The sequence below is a fragment of the Zonotrichia albicollis genome, chromosome 10 (genome assembly GCF_047830755.1).
Source record: "Zonotrichia albicollis isolate bZonAlb1 chromosome 10, bZonAlb1.hap1, whole genome shotgun sequence".
Classification (NCBI taxonomy): domain Eukaryota; kingdom Metazoa; phylum Chordata; class Aves; order Passeriformes; family Passerellidae; genus Zonotrichia; species Zonotrichia albicollis.
Window position 1 is genome coordinate 12,380,886 of NC_133828.1, and position 17,657 is coordinate 12,398,542.

Here is a 17,657-nt window from a genome sequence, read left to right on the forward strand (position 1 = left end):
TTAAAATATTCCAGGCCTCCCAGTCTGCACTGGGCATTAATTAGGTCACTTGAACACTGCATCCCATTTTGTTGCAACATTAGATTCATTTCATATTTATGCTTTTTTCTCCTCCCTTTCAGTGATGCCAGCAGGACTGCCTTGTAAATGAGAAACCATTGTGTTTCTCAGGGGGAGCATCCTGTACAAATAAAAAAGCAGCAGAGTAAATCATTTTACAGCATATGGTAGATTCTAAGCCTCAAAGTGCTCAGCTTTCCATAGCAGCAGAGGCACAAATGGAATCAAATGAATAAATTGCCATGTTTTCTTATTATGGATGTCTGAATTGAGAAGTTCACCTGAGCAGATACTCTGTTTTGTAATTGCCTGGTATTTGCTCTTCCTTACTAGAAAGAAGGCAGAGACAAGGCTTTTATCACCCATTTTTGGTGTATTATGTGCTAGCAAACAGCTGTGTTTAGGAACAGGGGGGTGATTATTCCATGCCAGGATGCTGAAGGTAGTGCAGTTCCCATGGGAGGAAAGTGGGCTGGTGGTGTTCATTTATGGCACTGTCTGGGAGAAGGTGTCTGTGACACAAAAGGCTGCCATGGTGAGAGACAGGAGGAGGGCTGGCAGAACAGGAGGGTGCCAGGCCTTCTCTGCCACCTCTGCAATACCCAGCACCTTGCTGGGAGCCTGAGCTAAGACAGAAAATGCAGTGGGTTCCTCTCAGTTTACATCCTGTGGGAACTCTGTGCCACATCACCCCAGTTCCTGTGTTTCTGCCATCCATTTCTGCTATCTATTCTCTATATACCCCAACCATGCCATTAGCACATGCCCTAGTGGCTGATCCCTCTCAAGTTTTTCTCGTCACCTTCTGAGGATGAATGCAGGATAATAAGGCCTGGTATTAAACTCATAACAGCAGAGCAGAGCTACACACTTGATAGATATTGCAAATGACTGAGATTCTCCAGGCCTGATCCACAGTCTGCTACCACTGATTAGAAGGGGATGATTAGAAGAGGATGCTCAACAAAACCAAAGTACTTTGTAGGTGCTTAAGAATGGCTGTATCAGCAAAAGGCATAAATCCCTGTGCAAGTGGCTCACTCCTCTGGTTAGAAGCCTGTGCAATTCCTACATTTTTCCTTTGCATCCTTATTCCCTAAACTGACAAATGTCAGGAATGAAATGAGTAAAGACAGAAGAAGTTATTGATTTTTTTGGCTTCTCTCAAATACAGTGTATGAGCATTCCCCCTGATGTAGTTAGCGCAGGAATGCTCCCTGCTGATCCCTGCTCCCTGATGATGTGAAGTGAGATGCAGAAAACCTCTGTTTGCAGACAGTTAGATCTGTGCTTGAGGGGATAAAATATTAATCAAAAAATGGGTAGTTTCTGTGTCTGATTCTGAAGGGAATTTCCATGTGATGTTAATCTTGCAATTCCAGTACAGTGTGTGTTGATTTTACAGTCTCATTACATTGTGAAGAGAGAAAATATGCATTAGCAAACTGATCCTTCATTTGAGAACCCTTTGTCTTAGGGAACACACAGCCAGGCCCAGCAAACAGGGCTCATCAATGCCGTGTGTGATTTTTAATCATTGAGATTAGTGCAAAAAGATAATACTGAGAGTAATTATGCTGTATGTGTGCAGGGAATACACAAAGAATGATAACTAAAGATTTACATTGTTGACAGGTGACCATATTGAAGAGAGAGTAATACAAAATGTCACTTACAGAGTGAGTTTTCAAAAGTGTCCTCTCCTCACTGGTGATAATGAGTGTCCAGAACAAAACAAGCCCTTTAATAAATGCTTAAATTTGGATTTCTGCTAAATAAAATGTTCCCAAGGAGAGATGTTTTGTGAATGTGGCTCTGCTTACAGATGACTGCTGTCTTGATGCCCAAAATATTCTCACACCTTGCTTTATGTTGTGCTGCACTTGTTGCACAATCAGCAGGGCTCAATTATTTGTGTTCTGTGAAGTGTAGACCAGACCTGTCTGATACCAATTTTTTTTTGGTTTTATGTAGTACCTGCTCTGGAAGATTGTAAGGAACAAGAGCCTGTGATGGACAACAATATTTCTGTGGTGCCTTTTGAGAGACCTGCTGTTATAGAGAAGCTGTCAAGCAACATGGGAAAGCGTAAAAGCTCCACCCCACAAAAGTTTGTGGGTAAGCTGGAAATGAGCCTTTTATTCTTTTTAATGCATTGCTATGGGTTATGTGCTGTTTGTAATAGCCAGAAGAACAAGGGGAAAAGTGGCACTCACAATTTGGTTCTGATACAGCAATGGAGGTGGTTAAATCACTGCAAGAAATCGTGAAAATTATTGAATTCATTTTACCAGTCCAGAGAATTCAAAAGCAAAGTCCACTATCATGAGAATGCCTGAGAAAACCTTGAGCTTTCTACTTCACGCTGTTTTGTTTGTGGGTTTTTTTAAAATTTCTCTCTAGCCCTTTTGAGATTTAGACTTGTCATCTTCCCTCTCTTTGCTCCAGAAAAACAAAAACAAGCTAAGACTGTCATATAATTATCTGTCTCCATATGTGTTAAAAAAACAAACAACAAGTATCTCAAGACTTCTAATTTGTATTAAATTCCTGACACTTGGTCTGATAATACTGGAATGAGGAAGTAAGTCACATCCCTTGTGTTGGAAGAAGTTCTTGCTCTGAGTGCAGCACTCTGCACACAATAAACTTATTAATGCATGAATAAGAAACAGCACTGGGTGGCTTTTGGTTACCAGATTTAGAATCCTAGGCCAAGAATTCATATTTTACTTTGTGTCTTGACATATTAAAATTATTCAGCTTGTAACAGGTGACAATATAGAGAATTTTACTTGGTTTTAGCTGTAACTTAAAGCTTCTTTTTACTGCTACTGAAGCAATGCAAAACTTCTTAGGAGGGAAGCTGGAACAGAGAATTGTTTGGGGTAAGTGTCAGACTCTGCAGTCACGTAATAGGAGTTCTCCACACTCACTCCCTGAAGGGCAGTCACACACAACTTCAGGGTCTCTCATTCTGCCTACTCTGAGGACACTTACAGAGAGCATCACAGGACTGTAAGTAATTAGCACAGCCATTTAGAAAAATTGTTGCCCCTCAGCTAAATGGAGATTCAGATGGATTAGTTAAATCCCCCCTGAAGGTGGCTGTAAGTAAGCTGCATGGTTTGGAATAGCAGGGGGCCAGCAGTGTGCAGCAGCTCACCTGCAGGGGCTGACACACTGACCTGGCTGCTCTCAGTCAGCTGGCCATTCCCAAATATCAGTGCTGAGCCCAGGTTAGGCCAGCAATGATCCATCCCACATGGGGAATGCTGGGAGACATCAGTATTTCCTATGTTGGTATGTGTTTAGACCAGAAAGGTGACTTTACTTGTCCACTCATGCACCATTGACCATATGTCGTTCTTGTGTTCAGAGGTAAATTTACTGATTGGAAATTTCTGCCTGAGAGATGCTATACCACATAATTATTCTTTCCAGCAGGTTGTATACTTTGTTGTTAAATAAATCCTTTTTTTATCTAATATCTAGTAACATATCACTAGCCATATGTAGGATAAAAAGTACCCCCTTTCATTTTTACCATATCTTATTTTTCTGATCTTTAGTGGCATCACAGTGTTTAGATTAAATAACAGCAGACTTCACTTGGCTGCCTTTCTTTTTATTTTTCTTCCCCTCCACCATGACCTCACTTTTCTTCCCCTTTTCTCCCCAATTAAATATTATTCAGGTCTATCAGGAAGAATGTGTAATGGTTCTGTTGCTTGCAGGAAATTTTCCTGTGCATACTGCAAGCATGGCACCTGTCCAAAACAACTTAATGGTGTTTATGAGAAGGTCATGTAAGCATAAGCTAAAATCTTTGCATGCTACATCTATCAGTGCTTTACTGCTCTTTCTGATCAGCAATCTCCAAGGGACTGTGGTTATGGACCACAGTCTCTCCAATGGCTGAATTTTCAGGAGGAAAGGAAGCAGTGTACAGCAAATAGAATGAATTCATTTCTGCATGAGAGACTTGGTTATATATCTGCTCTTGAAGTACTAGTCATACCAAACCAGCTGAAATAGTGGAGGCACACTCCAGAGAAAGGAAAATTTCTGATGTGCAGGAGTGTGAGTACTTCATTTTGCTTCTTGTTCAATGAGGGAGAGGCAGACACCGGTTAAATGAAAAGCTGCCGTCTTCAGGCTGATCATGTGAAGCAGATTCATGTATTTTCAGTTGAAATTTGGAGCTTCCTCTCAGAATGTCACCGAGGTTAAGAACTGGCAGGATGCAAAAGGAGACATTTATGTGGCTTACGATAAGACCATGGTTGTTAGAGTAAGAATTAAAAATACACGGGCGTCTCAGAACAGATGAAGATCAGCCGGCTGCCAAATTACACTCAGCTTCTGGTTAATGGGGGTCAGGGAGAAACTTCCCCAGGGGGAAATGCTGGAACAGCCTCCTCCAAGGTTTCTTGTAGCTTTCTCCCAAGTGTCCAGCACTGCAGCTGCTTTAGAGACTTGATGAGATGAACTCCAGGTATCACAGGACAGCTGTGCCTGTGTGCTTTGATCTAGCTTCAAATACCTGTTTAGGGGTTTATTTGAATGTCATATAGCCAGAGGGGAGAAAGTTTTTTCTTCTGCTTCACTAATGTAGGGCAAGGATAAATAGAGTTTGAGCATAGTTTAAATGAAAATTCATAATGATTGGGCTGATTAACTGATTTTAAGTACAGAATTGGCTAAAGAGGAATTTAATTTGGAAACCACATTGTACTGGTCTATTGGACCATTTATTGTTACTTCTGAGCTCTGCATTTTACGCCTTCTCCTTCCCATGTTATCATTTATTTTGCTTTTTTATGTCACACTCCATTTCTCAGACTCTGGCATCTTTGGAACTGGTTCATAATTAAAGGAATAAATAATTCAGGTCACTGGCAATTTACAGCTTTCTTTGCTGTCTGTGCTGGAGTAACTAAACATGGATGATGAAAGGAATCAAAATAAGGTTTGCATCATTTATGCAAGTAGCCCATAAAGGATGGGTAATATTTCTTCATCTGTAAAGCCTACAAAGGACTGACAGTGTGTTTGGGAGCTGGATCAGACCCTCACCAGATCTACTTCTTTATCCAAACACAAGAATGACACAGGAGGCCAGAGCAGGTGACAGGCACCAGTGGGCACCAGACAGTGTCCAGTTGCAGAGCTGTCCATCCTGTCTGTGGCAGCACAGCCATCACAGGCTCCCAGACCACAGCAAAGCACTGAAAGGAGGATGTTTGATGGCAAGAATCATCCACAAGTCGTGTCAGATTACCAGGACCATCATTGAGTACACATCATAGGTACACAAATGTGGTATGGTGTCCAGCCATGTTGGCAGTTTTGCTGAACAGAGGAGGAATATTCATGTGCTTCACTTCAGACTTACATTTAATTACCTTGATAATCAGGGCTAAGTTCCCCAGCAGAAGTGATGCATCATCATCTCTGAGGACATCATGGTTCTTCTCTGTGCATCACTTTAGAATAAGTCACTCTGAGTGGAATGAATTATTATAGTCAAAAATAAAATGCTGAGTGATAGCTGTGTTGAAATGTACTAATGCAATTTGGAAGAGATTTGGGATTACAGTTCTGTTTCTTATAGTGGTTTATACAGACTGTGTTCCAAGCAATTTTGGCAAAAGGTGATAGAAGAAGCTTCTTGAGTAATTTAATTCTTGAGTAGCCAAACCACTTGTAAGTAGTGACTTCTTGAATATATTAACTTATGCTACTGGGAAAAAAGTCTGGTTTTATGTACCAAGGAAGTGAAGTAACAAAGACAATTAAAACTAACCAAAATTATTTATCAGACTTCATAAAATCAGCTTTAAAAATTAGCTGTCAACAACCAGCTAATTGTATGTGTGAACACAGAGGAGCATGTGCATCTTGTATCATGTACATATAGCCTTTTCTTTCTAAAAAGAAGTTGTTCCATGAGCTTTGACTCCCCAAAGCCATCACTGGAAAAGCAGTGCTGCTGAGCTGAGCCCTGGTGGAAGCAGTGGTCAGTCTGTTAACTCCAAGGAGAGCTATGATGTGTAACATCACCCTGTGACTGCCATAATGCACCAGCATGTGATTCTGGTTTTGCACATCTGTCATGCCATTGATGTTAAAAGCTTACAAGGATGTGAGTGAGGATTCACAGGGATGAACCAGCCAGCTTCAGCATCATTAGGTGTAAATTTTTCCTGTGTCAGTGAAAGGTGCTTTTGTCTTTTACCTAGTGAAACAAAGCTATACACCTGGTTTCTCTATTTATTTTCTTACTTAATTAGACACTGGGAATGGAGCAGTGTGTGTTGTCTTTTTCTTCTCAGTCCAAAAAGGATGGAATTTTTTTTTTTTTGAGGGAGGAAAGCTGCAAAGATGAGGCTCCTCTGCTCCTGTAAATGGCTTCATTCTTGGGCACATGCTGTCATTTTATGTTTGGGGTTTTTTTCTGCTGGTTAAAGGATTTACATCCTGTGGCTCTAAAGGTGCCACTATAACAAGCCCCCTTTACCTGTTGTTTGGGTTTCTCACTGCTCATCCCTGTTGTTTGGTAGGTATGAGGCACCTCAGATTGTGGGCCACGTGTGAAATAGTCTCTTGAATTTTGGGGAGAATATGTCTAATGGCAGAACTTCAGTGGTATACTCTGGTAACCAGAACTAATGGTATACTCTGGAATAGAACTTCAGTGGTCTCAATATTTCAATCCAGTTGTGTTTCCTAACTTGAAGTGAGGGCACAATCAGGCTCAGTTGAAGATTTGTAATTTCTCTGGAAGATGCTGCAGCCACATGTTTCACCTGGAATAAATTTAAAAAAGAAAAGAAGAAAGCTCTTGGTGAGATTACTGGTTTTCCATCTCAGGACAGGAACTGTTTAGTAATAAATTGAAGGAGGTTAACTTTAGACTCTGGAGTAATTTCACCCCAAGTCAGGAGGTTTCTGTCTCTTTTGCAGTGAAACATTGTCGTGATTGTGTTGATTTTGCTCATGGATTTGCTTTTATCTCTTAGGTGAAAAGTTCATGAGATTTGGCTATCCAGATATCCCCTTTGATATGAACCTAAGCTATGACAAGGAGGCTGAGCTGATGCAGTCTCACATGATGGACCAAGCCATCACCAATGCAATCACCTACCTTGGAGCTGAGGCACTTCACCCCCTGATGCAGCACACACCGAGCACAATCGCAGAGGTGGCCCCGGTCATCAGCTCAGCTTACGCTCAGGTCTATCATCCCAGCAGGATAGAGAGGCCCATCAGCAGGGAAACAGCTGACAGCCACGAGAACAACATGGATGGCCCCATCTCCCTCATCAGACCAAAGAGTCGAATCCAGGATAGAGAGGGCTCCCCCAGCAATAGCTGCCTGGATTCTACTGACTCAGACAGCAGCCACGACGACCGCCAGTCCTACCCAGGAAACGCTGCCTTAACCCCCAAGATCAAGCCAAACCCGGCTTACGTGAAGGAGGAGGCCAAGCCTTTGGATGTCACAAAAGCTTCTAAGGGCTCTTTAAAGGATATGTACAAGGTGATCAATGGAGAAGGGGAGCAGATTAGGGCTTTCAAGTGCGAGCACTGTCGCGTCCTCTTCCTGGACCATGTCATGTACACCATCCACATGGGCTGCCACGGCTACCGGGACCCGCTGGAGTGCAACATCTGTGGCTACCGGAGCCAGGACCGCTATGAGTTCTCGTCGCACATAGTCCGGGGGGAGCACACATTCCGCTAGGCCTTCTCATCCAAAGGGGACTCCTATGAAGTACAAGAACTGCACATGAAGAAATACTGCACTTACAATCCCACTTTTCCTCAGACATTGAGACGCCTATTTTGTTGTTGTTGCTGTTGTCGTTGTTGCCGTTGTTTAATTATTATTATTAACCTTATTTTTTGTGGACCCAACCTCATTTGCTCTGCCCAGCTTAAGAGTGGAGAGAAGGAAGGGAATGGATAAAAAGAGGGGTTTGTTGTGGCAATCAGTTCTCGGGGAGTGACCCGCCTTGCTTGCTGTGGGTATTGGAAGGCAATCTGTGTCCGTGTCAGTCAGTTGTACACCATGTCCTCTCTTGGGATGTCACTCAACCATGCCAGGTGCTTTCAAGTCCCAACAAGATGCCACTCATTTGGAATTTCAGAGGGATAGGTAGAAACATTTCAGAGGAGAGCCTTTTTCTAATGTGAAGATACGGTGCGAGCTTTCGGTGGCTGGAGGAAAGGGGGGGAACTTTGTTCTGCAGAATGAACAATTATTTTTCAAGCAAAACTGGTAGGGAGTTAGGAGCATGAATCAAAGTCAATATTCCTCTCAAAATTACTTTCAAGGGTGAGCTGTTTTCCTGGGTTCAGTGTGTATTGCCCCTCTAGAATGTAAATAAATTAAAAAAAAAAAAAAGAAAAAGAAATGTATGTCTTAACACTGTACCACATTATAGCAGTTTAGTTTCATAAGTCTGAGGGCCTTCTGTGGTAAGTTTGAGGCTTTGTATTTTTATTTTTCCTTAACTTATGAAGCACCTTTTTTTTAGAATTGTTGATATTCTGTTACTCCATGCCTATGTGTTGTCTCACTGGCTTCTTAGAGACCCTTGGGAGCCTTATTTCTTTAGCTGCACCCTAAATTTTAAGAAAGAACATTTAGAAATAACATTTAAACTTGCTTCTAGGACAGTAAATGGCCTAGGAGTGGGTGAGAGAGCCTGTAGTTTACTCAAGAGGTTCTGCTGCTCTTCAGAAATACTTTTGGGTTAAAATTATGGATTTAAAAATGACAAAAGTGCTAGTAGCAAAAAGTGTTCTTTAAATATAGGTATATATAGATACATAATTATGTAAATACTTTCTCATTCTACTATCACAGTGTTAACCTCTTGGCAGCAGCCTAAACTGAGACTTGCAGCTGGGGAAGCGTTAGGAGCCAGATCCTTGGCCAGCACTAATCCTCTTGGCTCCACTGAATTTAATGGAACTGCCCCAACTATTTCAGCTACATCAGAATCCCAACCTTGACTGTTTTTTCTCTTGTTGACTTCTTACTTCCTAATATGCTGAACCACTGACTTCCTTTTGTTTGTACATCATCAATTCTGCTGAATTTAGGGGTGAAAGTATTAGCAGGTTTTGCTGGATAGCCTTGGCTCCTGGAGAGCACAGAAGGCCAGCAAACCAACAGGTCACATATGATCTTCCCTGCTTCTTCAGAAAGGGATAAGTGGAGATGTAGGTGCTGGGTATTGATTTGGGCTTAAAGATTTCTTTTTGTTCCTAATTTAATAATTTCCCTGTAGGGAAAGCAAATGGAGAAGCACACTCCAGAGAGAGTCCTTGACACACAGAGTGGACAAGAAAACAAGTCCACTGATCTGTTTTGTTTCCTTTCTTTCTCTCTAAGTAAATAACAAAGGCAGCAAGCACCCGGCAAGTTGCATCAGTAAAAACTGGGCTTAAACCTACAGGACAGATTGCCATTGAAACCCAACTGTTTGTACCAATCACAATTGAAATGTTGTTGTTTGGCAACAAGAGCACAGCTTGAGAATGGAAAGATCTGGATGGGTTTAACCCCCTCCGCACACACGGTCCCCATGCGCCTGGGGAGACCTTTTCCAAAGGATAAAGTTACTAAAGTATAAAAGAGAGAGCAAGATCAGGCCATAATGAATTCCCATCTGCTCCCTCCAATCTGTGCACTTGATGCATATGCCAGTTTGCTGTTCGTTTTGAGGGTACTGGGGTTTTTTTCTTCTTCTCTTCCTAGACCTGGAGCATTTGAAAGTAGGAGCTGAAAGGTATTGATTGAAATCTTTTTATGGTGACATTCTTGGCAGCTAGAACCTGTGTTTAGAAAGAATACAGTAGATCATGGCCAGATTACCTGATGACTGCTTCCCAGCACTGCAATGCTATTAAGTAGGAGCTGGTAAAGTCTTGCAGTAGCCTATTAATTATAATACAATATGGAGAGAAATGTCATCTTGTGTAATGTGAGACCTATCAAGGCTGGGAATATGCAGGCTTTGGAGAGACAGATTTAAAGATCTATTCCCAACATTGTTCTTAATGTCGTTGGCTTCCTCCCCCTCCTTCTTTCTTCACCCTAATGTGGAGAGAACTGGGGCAAATGAACCAGTGCCATCCTCTGGACCATTCTCATTGTCCTGTGCCTGGTGCAGCCAAATTTTGTTTGTGCAGGAGAAAAGCAGGGAGATGCTGGAGGGCATCACTTTGATTCTGTGTGGCTGATTCTCTGCAGTGAGGGAGGTGGGCTTAGGAGGCAGGCGGCCGTGCTTTGTGTCAGGATGTGCCTGGAAGTTCAGAAAAGAAAACAGTGGTGGTGATTTGCTGAGGCGGGAAAGGTCATTTAAGAACAAGGTGGAAACTAAAAAGGTTCTTGGGCCTGAGGCTTGCTGGGCTTTCCTGGGCCTCCAGAAAAACACATGGCCAAGCTAGAGAGAGAGGTTGCCGGCAAATCCTTTCAGTCTCTGGGGAAACACTCCGTTCTCCCCTCTGTGGTCAGCAAAAGAACATTGGGCTGTGGTTTCTTGGAATCGCTAGCACTAGGGAAAAAGTGTTTAAAATTTCTGCCTTTGTTTGGGAAAGCACCAGAGTACGGGAAAGGTAGAGAATCTCTTGTGTATGCGCAGATCAGTTGGCTGCAATTACATCTGCAGTTCATCTGCACTTGGGGTCACCGATGACTCACTGCTACCTCCAGTAAGGTGTATTCTGTGGTGTTTAAAGGATCACATGGGGAGACCCACTGATTTTGGACCTGGCTTCAGTTAAGTCCAGCTTCTTGATCTATTAGTAGCAGGTGAGGTCTGTATGTCCCGATGTCACAGGCACAGGAAACTGGAGAAGTACTGGGGAATTGTCTTAGTGAAACCACATTTTTTGGAGAGGAAGAAACTTGAGGGGTGACATTGATTTTTTCTTATCAATGTCCTTTTCTAAACATTCACAGGAGACTTTTATCCTAGAGTCAGGAAAATAAGAAAGATTAAATTCTTGTTCAAATTTTGAACAAAATTTTGAATTAACATGTACTTTAGAATTCAATTCCTACTGAAAATTATTGGAGAGCTTTGTGTAATGCAGTTTGTTCCTTCACAAAAGTGAGCAAAATGGGGCAGCAGAGATTTCTTTGGGTGTTTTTTCTTGCTTGCTCTCTGCAAGAATTGGATTTCTAAGAAAAGCTCTTGAGTTTCATCAAGTTCATTAGTCATTCATAGTGTACTAGGAATTTCAGTAGCTAATCCCTGGCCTCTAAATCCGTTTGTTCTGAGTATTTGGTGCTGGAAATCAAATCTGGCTGATTTTTATTGGACTCTTTTGAAATTCTTGGAATTGGGTTTCCGGTTAGAAACATACATTTGCAAATTTAGAGTTGGCTTCCTGTGAGCATTCCCCATTTTCATTTAAAAAAAAAAGAAAGAAAAAAAAAATCTGGGCACTTCTTTGCCAGTAAACCCTTTTGCTTCTTTTATATTAAAAATGGCAATACTCTGACTCAGTTTAGAGGATTACAAGCCTATTAATTTAAAGAGAAGTGTGGCTGCTTATTCTGCTTTTGGTGTGATCCATATCCTTGGAGCAAAGGGCATTATCTATATATCTGCAGTTATGACTGATTAATTTTACAGCCACCTCTCTTTGTAATCAGTTAGGAGTGCACATCAAAATATATTGCATTTTTCAAGCCTGCTCTTTACTCAGTAACTTAGGGGATTAAAATAATTTTATTCTCCTTAAAAAGTGCTTTCATCTATGATGTGATGTGAAAGGTGTCTACACATTAACCTGTAGTGGTTTGTAGCAGAGAGGAAGATTTAAAATGGGTTAATGGGCCTGATTTTTAGTGGTACTGGTTTCTACAATGTTAGTACCCAGCTCACAAAGTAGCCATGAGGACCTAAAGTATATTTACTGCAAGGTGAAGAAATTCTCAATTATCAGAGTTTGCAAATTTCTTTCTGTTTACAAGGGCTTCCCTAAATTTGTGCTGTTGGGCAGGACGTCAGTAATGAAACCCAACTCTTCAAAACTGGGCTTTCATGGGGCATTATTACTGTTGCCCAGGCCCTGGGCTAGCTTGTTCTGGTTTGAAAGAAACCAGACAACAGACACTCCTTCCTCCAGAGAGAAACTTTGGAGATAACTGCAGCAAAGGTGCTTATTTCAGCCAAGGGCAGCAGCTACAGTAATGCAGTTCCTTCACTGGATAAATTCCTTTCCTTAACTCTTGCTGTGCTTTTTAATGTCATGAGGGAGGCTGCCAGATTCACCTAAAATCAGTGTGGGATTTTAGGAAAAGGGTGATGAAATTGGCTTTTCTGCTAGTAATTCACATCTTAGCTTGGCATAATGGCATTTAAAAACAAAAGTGGATGGCCTGTGGTGTGGGGCAGCTGGAGAGCTTGAGAAAGTACATTTATATATATATATATATGGTATTGTGTAGTTAGAGGTATGCTTTATTGTATATGTGCCTTTTCCAAATGCATTTTGGGAGATCCTGATGTCGTTTGTGATATCCCACCAGACCCTTTCAGAATGCACAACAAAAACCAACCCAAAGGAAAGATCCCTTCTCCTGCTCTGCACCCTCCTTGGCAGCTTGGCCCAGAGAGAGGACCCTGGTCAGTGCTTTGCTGTGAGATTTCCTGCAGTCAGACAGCTTTTAGGAGTGGGAAGGGCTGAAAATGACCCCAGCAAAGTACATTCCAGCTATCCAGCCAGAGCTGGACTGCAGCTGGTCCCAGGGAGCACAGCATTCCCAGCACAATGCCAGGGCTTGCTGTGGGAGCCCCCAGCTGCACTGTGCCCTACAGAGAGCCAGGGAAGCTTCTCCTGTTTCCTCCCTCTTTAAGTAAAGCACCCTTTAGTGGACTTTGCTCTGCTTTAGAGTTCCCACTTAGGTCTGGGAGCAGGCTTTAAAGCTCTTGCTTCTTGCTTCAGCCTGGAGAAACAAATGTGGGGAGTCCTTTGGAAGTGGTTTGCAAGTTTGCCAGCGCAGGAATTGGCACAGAGACCAGAGAAGCTCATCAGCAGGAGGCATTCAGGGCCTTCACAAGCTGGAGCACTGCTGTGATGAGCACAGTGCTGCTTCTGGCACTTTCCCAGGGGTTGGTGACCTGCTTTCAGGTGCACTTGTTCCCCCCGCAGAGCTGAGTGTGCCAGGAGGGCCACGGTGGGCAAGGTGGCTGGGCCAGCAGGCTTTGGGCAGAGCCTGAGCCCAGCAGCAGCCCAGAGCCACCCCCTTGGCAATGCTCTCCCAAAGAGGGGTGCTGGGGGGAGCAGTTAGAGCTAGAATTTGTTTCCTAGTGAATAATAGATTCCCTTTTATCCCACTGATGTGTTCTGAGATATAAGCAAAGGACAACATCACTGCTTTCCAATTTGGTTTCTAATTTGACCTCCTTGTGTCCTTCTCCTACCCAGCTCTGAAATGTGCAAAGGACAGTCAGGAGAAAGGCTGGGCTCAGGCTTTGCCATGCTGCATGCTTAACATGCCAAGGAAACAGCAAAACTAGTCTCTCTTTAATTCACCTACCTTCCCAGTTGATTGTGTAGATTCCTGGTTCCTGTTCACTTCCAGCCTTTGGAAAGGTGGTTATCAGCGTGCACACTTGGGTCCTCATCTTTGAAGATAACTTCCCATGCTATCTCCTTCTGTATAAACTTCTCCTTTTCATCCTGGGGCCTAATTAATCAGTGGACAGAAACAACCATTTCAACAGAAACCTGCATAGTTGTAGTAAAACTAATATTTTTTTACCGTTGGCAAAAAAAACCACAAAAAAACTGTGATATTTTGACTAGCAGTACTAGGTGAAGTATTTCAACAGAGTGAATGACAATGAAGTTATTCAGATCATGTCTTGAGAGGGGCTGGTTTCTCCTGTTGGGGGAAAGGGAGCAGCCTGGCCCAAAGCTGGGGCCAGCACTTCCTTTCCATAGCAGGTGTTGGTTTAGGCAACAGCACTGCAGCCCAGGAAAACATTTGAGCACCATCAGCCTTGTGCCATCCCTTTGGCTGGATGTGGGCATCACAGGAGCTCTGCAGCTGCCTGTGTTTATCCTGATCCCATTATCTGTGGGGTTGGTGCAGCACAGCAGCTCTGGGCAGGCTGGGTGGTGCTGCTGGAGGCATTCCCTTATTCCTTGTAGCAGCCTTAATCCCTGGCCCTTGGTGGTACCTGGGTACCCCCAGCCTCTGTGTGAGTCACCAGGCTGGATAAAGGATGGGAGCCTCCCATCCCTCCTCTCCTTACAGGCACAACAGGGCCAGTTTGCAGTGAATTGGGCCATTTAGTTTTACCTCAAGTGACATCGAGTGAGAAAAGCTTCTTGCAGGGGTGGAGGTCACTGAGTCCCTACTATGCACTTACTGGGATTTCACTTTGCTTACTGGAAATGGATGTTGGTTCCTGAACACACTGTAACAAGGGAAGGACTTTTTGTTGGTTGTTTTTGTAGTCATTCAGATTCTGAAACTGTGATCAATTATTTGACAAATTGTCAAGTGTCCTCAGAGCTTGAACACGTTCACTTCCTCACCATGTAGCAGTCTCCTCTGGCTTTCTGTGCTTTTCTCTTTCCCCCTTTTCCTTCTTGGAGCTTTAAGTCTGGGCCTGCTCTTATCTCCTGTAGCTTTGGGCTGTCGAGGGGTTTGGGGGGGGTGGTTTTCGGGGTTGTTTTGTTCATTGGCTGTACAGTCTGTTTACATATTTTTGTACTCAAGTGTAGTTTTTTATTAAAAACAGAAAAAAAGAAAAAAAAAGTCGATTTGAGAAAAAAAAATAAGGTACATACTCTTTGTAACACTTTAAAGATCTAGGGTACCTTTGAGATGACTCTACAGTGATGTAATTATAATACTGTATATTTGCCTTCCTTTTTAGTTGGTTTTATTTTCTGTTTTGTTTTGGTTTTTTTTCCTAAAATATATATCTTTTTATGAGAAACTGGAAACTTTTAATGCAAATGTTTAGAAAGATTTAAAATTGTAAAGTTAAAAAAAAAAAGTCATATAATTTTTTTTTTCCTGTTGGAAGAAAATGCTTTAAAAAAAGTTTTACTACTGTTATATTCCAGGGTGGGGGTTACCAACCCCAAATTTGCTTCTTATGCTTCATTCTTGGATCCTGCTTTCTAAACATGATCATTGCAGACATGGATGATTTGCTTGTATTAATTCTAAAAACAAAAATCGCCAACATTTGGGTTATTTTTCTGTTCAAGTGCAATACTTACCCTGACATCTTATTAATGTACAGTGGTTTCTGTGTTCCTTCCTCAGTCCACACGAATCAGTGAAACAAAATGCTCTGCCCTAAATGCATTTAAACATATGGTTCAAGTAAACTGATTGCGACTGACAAAAGATGAGAAACTGTAAATTAAGGCTAAAGCCCATCATTTACCTCCTGCTTGTCGTTGGCATTGAAACACATCCACATCCAGAATTAAGGACATAAGTGTTCTTGACTCTTCCTCCCTCTTCTTTTCTAATTGCAGCTTTTTTAAGAAAAGCACTTAATATTGATGTTTATTAAAAATGACAAAAAAATAAAAAGATCTTTTGGTCTGATCCAAAACCCACTCAGTGGAGACTCCTGTTGACTTTGAGGGTGGATTTTGGATTAGGTCTAATCTCTCAGTTTGGGCAAAACTGCCCTTTACTCTAGGGAAGAGATTTGCCTGCAAAGGAATTACAGGACTTGTGTCTTTTATCTACCTGAGAGACCAGAAAAGCTTCTTTAGAGTTGTCCTTGTCTTATATAAGTTTAGATGGGACTTGTTTTACATATCATACGTATTTATATATAGTGTATTTTTAATGCCTTCCCTCCCACCCCCCAGTAGACTGAAGCCGCTGTTGTGTAAATATGTATTTAGGTACGTAATAAAAAAAAAGGAATAAAATCCCATGGAGACTTCTTGGAAAGGCAGTTACTGCGCATGCACAGTAGCCACTTTTGTCTTTTAAATTTGTATTTAAGAGATTTCTTTTTAATAATAACAAAGGCGAGGAGACTGTATGTATCCCCTTCTGATTGATTGCCAAAATCGTTGCCCAGCCCCTGGTGTCTGAGCTGAAGAAGAACAAGGTTCGGTGCCCTCTGGTCTCACTCCCTGGGCCAAATTGTGGGAGTGTCGGCTCCTGCTGCTCTCGGGGCCGCGCTGAGCAGCGGGACCCGGGCACGGCCGGGGAGAGGAGCTCCGGGCTAAGGATGCGGCCGCTTGTCACGGCATCTCCCCCGGCATCTCCCGAGCTGCGCTCTGCCCCCCGCGCTGCTCTTTTCCCCACCGCAGCCGGGCGGCTAATCTGGGAAATGACCCCTTTTCTTCTCCCAGGTGTAAGAATTTTTAGTTCTGTGATAGATCTGCTGAGCTTAAATTGAGGAGTCTTTCAAATAAAAAAAAAAATTTTAAAAAATTTACATCAGAGTTTACTCCAAAAGCCAGTGAAGACACTGGGAGTTGTCCCACTTTATGTGTTCATTGGAAGGTGCTCTTATAAAAGGAGTTCAGAAACAATCCCTTTGACAGTGGTGCATGTGAGCAACCCTAATGTAAACCTGTATCCCCCTGCTAAAAGAGTTTTGCCGCTATAGACTGAACTATGGGACTTGTTGTTATTTTTATTTTCTTCTTAGCATACATGCATACATATGGTTGCACATCTGTATGTGTGTGCTCTGTACCTGTGTGAGTGTTGTACAGCCATGTGAGAGTGGGAGTCCGTGTGTGTGTGCGTGTATAAATAAAAGAAGCTGCAGAAACTTTGTAATACTTTGTGAAAAGGATTATATTATAAAGGTTTGTACTGTCTTGAGTGCACAGCTACTGGAATAAATGTAGGGAATCTCAGGAACAAGCATATAATTTGTCCAAGAATTATTTCTTCTCAGAAGTGTAAGTGCAGTTTTTAATTCTGTATATTATTTAATATTTTACCAATAAAAATAAACTTCTGACATGAAAGGGTTTTCCATTCAAGCTTTCTGGACACATTGGTTTATGCACACACATTTCTTTCTTGCAGCAGGAAGCACACGTGGTGGTTTGGCAGGAACTGCATTTCTACCTGCTCACAAATCCTGTTAATTAGCTAGAGAGACTGTGTTATGGGTTGGGGCTCTGAGCATGGCTTCTGAGAGGGGGGAGCTGGGCACAGATCTGCTTTTAATATTCATTGGAGCGAAAGAAATGCCCTCCATCAGCTTCAGCATCCCTGAGAGAAGTGTCCATGAGGGTCCTGCTGTGTCAAATGGTGGCATCAGCCACCTGCCAATGGCTCTGCTGTGGTTTTGAAATGAATTAGTGCCCTTAGGTTTTTCTGGAAACACTTGGACTGCACACACATTGCCTTTAAACCCTTCCCTCATCATGGATTTTTGGCTGAGTTCCCTCACCCCTTCCAGAGGTGATGTAGGGATTTTTTGGGCATTTCTCATTGCCCAACCTGTCCTTCCTTCCTTTCCTAACCCAGCTATCGACCTGGTAGCATTCACAGTACAAACTCTGCCGACTAAAAGGAAGATCTCATGGAGCTTCATAAATTGTTTGTTGTT

The 17,657-nt window shown here is 42.4% G+C and overlaps 1 protein-coding gene across 9 annotated transcripts in view; it reads left to right on the plus strand.

Annotated features, from left to right (window-relative positions):
* The window catches only part of IKZF2 (IKAROS family zinc finger 2), a 117,350-nt gene extending 100,283 nt beyond the window's left edge, over window positions 1-17,067 (plus strand). For all 9 annotated transcript variants that reach the window (XM_074548039.1, XM_074548042.1, XM_074548041.1 and 6 more), the window contains 2 exons: window positions 2,035-2,178; window positions 7,086-17,067. In XM_074548039.1, coding sequence (XP_074404140.1) covers window positions 2,035-2,178; window positions 7,086-7,810 — 869 coding nt within the window. In that variant the 3' untranslated portion in view covers window positions 7,811-17,067. The remainder of the gene's footprint in view (window positions 1-2,034; window positions 2,179-7,085) is intronic.
* Window positions 17,068-17,657: the final 590 nt, after the last annotated feature.